This window comes from Macrobrachium nipponense, chromosome 15 (assembly GCF_015104395.2).
Source record: "Macrobrachium nipponense isolate FS-2020 chromosome 15, ASM1510439v2, whole genome shotgun sequence".
In the NCBI taxonomy this organism is placed as follows: domain Eukaryota; kingdom Metazoa; phylum Arthropoda; class Malacostraca; order Decapoda; family Palaemonidae; genus Macrobrachium; species Macrobrachium nipponense.
In genome coordinates this window covers 39,842,843-39,847,842 of record NC_087208.1, presented here as the reverse complement: position 1 = coordinate 39,847,842, position 5,000 = coordinate 39,842,843, and the positions used below count along the sequence as shown (strand labels likewise).

Below are 5,000 nucleotides of genomic sequence, written 5' to 3'. Positions count from 1 at the left end.
GTCTAAGCGCAATCTCAAATAAACATTCTGCTGTCTTCATCAGTTTTCTGATACTTTCAAAATTATATGATTGTTATTTTTTCCAAAGACGTTTGTTTTAGTATTTTCCACAGATGGACTAAGACGATACCCTTGATTCCATTTCTAGACAAAACAAACAAATACCCTTGGGTGGCTAAGTAGGGAACAACAGAAACATTATACAGGTAAACAAAAATATGTATTCACATATATATATATTATATATATATATATATATTATATATATATATATATATATATATATATATATATATATATATATCTAATAAAAGGAGCCCATAAAAAACACCAAAATGTAGAGAGAAAAGTACTATATTTCAGAGACTGCTGTCTCTCTCTTCAGGTATATACCTGAAGAGAGAGACAGCAGTCTCTGAAATATAGTACTTTTCTCTCTACATTTTGGTGTTTTTATGGGCTCCTTTTATTAGATGGAATTCTGTTGTTACAGAACATTTTTACCAGTCATATATATATTATATATATATATATATATATATATATATATATATATATATATATATATACTATTATGTATACATATTTGTATATATACATATGTATATTCATACAAAACAAACATAAAGGGCATACAGTTCTAAAAAATGGTTCTTGAATACATAATCGTATCAAAATCCCAAAAATAAACTATACTTGTACACAATGAGAGAGAGAGAGAGAGAGAGAGAGAGAAGAGAGAGAGAGAGAGAGAGAGAGATAATATGAGCCTTTGCCTTGTGTTTTTATCAATAGAGCCCTAATGCTCTCCTGGCCTTATCCGCCAGCAATGCTCAGACTTTAATGTCCGCTCTGACCTCCTCAGGGTCACTGACTCATGAATAAATACTTCGTGGCATGACTCGTGAACGGATTTTCGAAAACGGTCTTAGATCTTGTCATTTCTGGTTGTCTTTCTTTCGTTATTTTCAAGGTTTATTTTTGGTTCTGTTGTCTCTATGAATATAATAGTGATAATTGAGAAGGCTAAATGTCGCCAACTTATGATATATATATATATATATATATATATATATATATATATATATATATATATATATATATGTGTGTGTGTGTGTGTGTGTGTGTGTGTGTGTGTGTGTGTGTAGATACATAGATATATATATGTGTGTGTATGTATGTATGTATAGAGAGAGAATCAACGGTAATCTTTACTTCTAATTAACTAAATTAGTAGTAATTATGCTTATTTCATTTGTTATATAATGGTGACAACACACGAACATGAGTAATTAGTGTAACGATTAGATACAAATTTGATACGATATTCGACAGTGCTTATGTAATGGATTATTACTCGTATTTTTTCCACCGTTATATATAAAATTTAATGAAGCCAATTAAGTAAAAAAAATTTAAGGTAAGGGATGAAATGATATAAAAGATTCATATCTGCTTTTAATAAATAATAAATACATAACATCCGAAGACCTGTGGGTTGCCAGCAGCAGACAAGTCTTTCGGATCTTCCGGTTTATCTGAGAATGATATTTCGCTCGCGTCCTTTCAAGGATTTACTTGGACTCGTTGGAGCCATAGTAGAATCTCCTGGGAGCCTCACGGGACTCGTAGGATTCGAAGGAGTCGGGGAACTGAGCCTCACCGGAGTAAGTGACCTCGGCGATGTATCCGTCGTCGTCAGAAGCGCGGAAGGCCACCTTCTGCAGGCGGCCGTCGGGGAGGTGGACGAAGTAGGATCCCTGGGTGTTCTCGCCGTCCCCGGCTTCCTGGTGTCCGAAGTCGTTGCGGGAGGGAGGGTGGTTGACGGCCCAGTCGAAGTTGTAACGAGCCTCGCCGGACTCGAAGGACTCGGCGGATCCTGAGGAGAACTGGAGGGGAGAGGAATCGGTATCTTCAGTCTGAGTCTTCGGTTCTTTGAGGTTTCAGTATTTAGACGAAAATGATTTAAAATACACAGTGTCCATAAAGTCTCAGTACCATTACAAGTATTTATTGCTCAGAATGGTACTGGGACTTTATGGACACCTTGAAAATTTCATTGTAATCCAAAAAAGGCTAATAAAACTCACTTCCTTTTTTTTGGGCGGGAGTATCTTTCGAAGCTTTCGAAGCTGTCGGCAGCCACGAGGGCGATTAAGCCCACCAGAGCGAAGACGACCTGAAATGCCATTTGAAACACATGAATATTATTGATATAAATCATATGACTTACCTAGCATATATCATTTGCATATACCCAAGCACATATACATACTCTAATTACATGTATTTTACTGAGAACATCCCATTCCTTACCTTAGCAACCATGATGATCTTGTTGGAGTCTCAAGAGGAAACTGATGCTCTGTCCTGCCTCCAGAGTCGTTTATATATCCACAAACTGCAAAGGTGGGTGGAGTCAGGTAATGGAATCTAAAACAAGTTTTTCCTGTTGGATTTTCCAAAAGAGGTTCTGTCACATAGCAAGAATGCAACTGTGATTCCTCCTCAATAGATTAGGAAAGTACATCTGTTAGATATGTTAAGCTTTAGTTCTTGTATGCTTTACACCTTTGTTGCTTTAAATAATATTTTAAAACAATTTTCGTTAAAAAAAATATCCCTGTGGCATTTAAATCTTTATCTTACGTTATTGAAATATCAAAATGGCTTATCAATATTTCTTTCCTTAAAATAACTACGTATACATTGTCATAGAATTTGATTGTATAAATTTTTAAGAGTTTGTTAAAAGTTGCAACAAAATTCTTTTTGTTTATTTTACGCTTTTGTTGTTTTTTTATAAGAATCTCGTTTGAGATTTTCTTAAAATTCAAAATATTTAATTCATTTTCTTGACATTGTGACATAATTAGAGGAATATTTAAAATGAGGGCTGAAAAATATACTTAGAAAGTTTATAAATATAATATTTCCTGTCGTCTTAAGGATACGTTATTCAAAATCATCATTTTTAATACCTACCGCATAGGAAATATAAAAAGGATTTCTTGTTGAGTGGATCACCGTATCTTAACATTAGATGCCTTTTGGGAAAATAACCACAGACATATATATGGACTATTTGGAAGGTTAGAAACAGATTATTAAGGAAATATGGATTATTATGAACATAAGAACTTAGACCTTCCTTAGAGAACATTTTCGTCATTTTCTCAAACTTTAGATAGACGAATTATGAATTGGGTTCTTATTTTATTATTTATTGTTCTTTTAATGTAGTAGATTTTAAGTATAAGTTGGAAAATGGTTTGGTTGTCTAAGAACATTAAGAATATTGCAAAAGAATTGTAGCTGCTCGTCGAGATAATGATCGTTGTCCTTTGTTTCAATAGAGAGTTTTAGATACTAATGATTTCATGAAAAAAAAGGAGTTGCTTACTTTCAAAAACGTGTCATTCCCATTATTCAACGTCCTTGTCATTTTTTACGAATAATAAAAAAAGGTAGTCGTGCTTTTTTAATTGAGGAACGTAAAATAATGTTGTTATATTTACCGGTTCAATAACATGAGTGAAGTGAACAACGCTATATTGTTAGAAATACAAACAGATGCAAATCTAAACAATCAAATCTATTCAAATTTGTTTTCTGGTGTATAGCTGATTTTCATTTCCGATAGTTTTGTCCATTTAAGAACAGCATCCACATCTGAATGCCATATGAGAAAATATATATGGACGTTTTTACCAAAGTATAAAGAAAAAAGTGAATCACATGACGAAGTCTTATCATCTACGATGAATAAAAACCCAAATATTTTTCATCTTTGAATCCATCCTACGATTGTTAGAAATATGAAGGAATTCGTATCAGCTACTCATTGGTCATGACCTAAGAATGAAAGTGAAATGCAGAAGGATTATGCCATTGATCATGGGTCAGGTTTTCTAAGCGATTTCGAAAGACGGTCAACTGTGATTTACTTTCCTGAAACTCCAACGAACATCAGATGCAAAAAAAGGCTTGAGAACACTTCTTCTTCTTCTTCTTCTTCTTCTTCTTCTTCTTCTTCTTCTCTAGATCCACAGTCAACTTCACGTCACTTCAGATAAGTATCTTATGATTTCTCTTCTACTTGAATGAAAGTAGAGGGACTTTGGCTATTACGCCCTATGAGCTACGAGTGGTTGAATATTGGATCTGCCCTGACATTGCATACCGAATATTTTCGCAACGCTCTTTTTTGTCTTGTTTCTGACCGACTTGCTTTTGTATCCTTTTTCGACTACGTTCAATCGCAAGGAACATTCTTCTGTCATCATAACGATATAAAAGATACTGACAAAATATTAATTACGTTTTTCTGATACTTTCAAAAATATATGATTGTTATTTTTCCAAAGACGTGTGTTTTGGTATTTTCCAGAGATGGACTAAGACAACCCTGATTCCATTTCTAGACAAAAACAAACAAATACCATTGGTGGCTAAGAAGGGAACAGCAGAAACATTTATCCACGCACACATATATGTATTCATGTACATATATACACAAATATATATACTGTATACATATTTGCATACATACATGTGTATATACATACATTATAAAATAAATAAAGGGCATACAGCTCTAAAAATGATTCTTGAAAACATACTCATAACAAAATCCCCAAGAGACCTTACCTTACAGACCTTACAGTTCGTTCGGGTTGCCCCAGGTCCCTCAGTGTGAGGCACCTCTAATGTCTACCAGACAGTTGCTAGTACATCTTCCGGTATAAATTTGCATCTTTCTAATCTTGGATGGTCTGGGATGCAGTTTAGATATTGTCGAGCTTATTCTTAAACACATCTACGCTCAATCCTGATATATTCTCAGATGAGCTGGGCAACGCATTGAATAGACGCTGCATTATCGATGCTGGTGCGTAGTGGATTAATGTCCTGTGTGCTTTCCTTATTTTTCCTGTATAGTTTTGGGCACTATTAATCTACCTCTGCTTGCTCTTTCTGATATTTTTAGTTCCATGATG

At 34.2% G+C, this 5,000-nt stretch overlaps 2 protein-coding genes across 2 annotated transcripts in view; one reads left to right on the top strand and one right to left on the bottom strand.

Annotated features, from left to right (window-relative positions):
* Nucleotides 1–5,000, top strand: part of LOC135227137 (pro-resilin-like) — an 83,214-nt gene that overhangs the window by 66,578 nt on the left and 11,636 nt on the right. The window lies entirely within an intron of this gene.
* Nucleotides 1,446–5,000, bottom strand: part of LOC135227139 (pro-resilin-like) — a 212,272-nt gene continuing 208,717 nt past the window's right edge. The window contains exon 3 of the mRNA XM_064267024.1: nt 1,446–1,889. Coding sequence (XP_064123094.1) covers nt 1,575–1,889 — 315 coding nt within the window. The 3' untranslated portion in view covers nt 1,446–1,574. The remainder of the gene's footprint in view (nt 1,890–5,000) is intronic.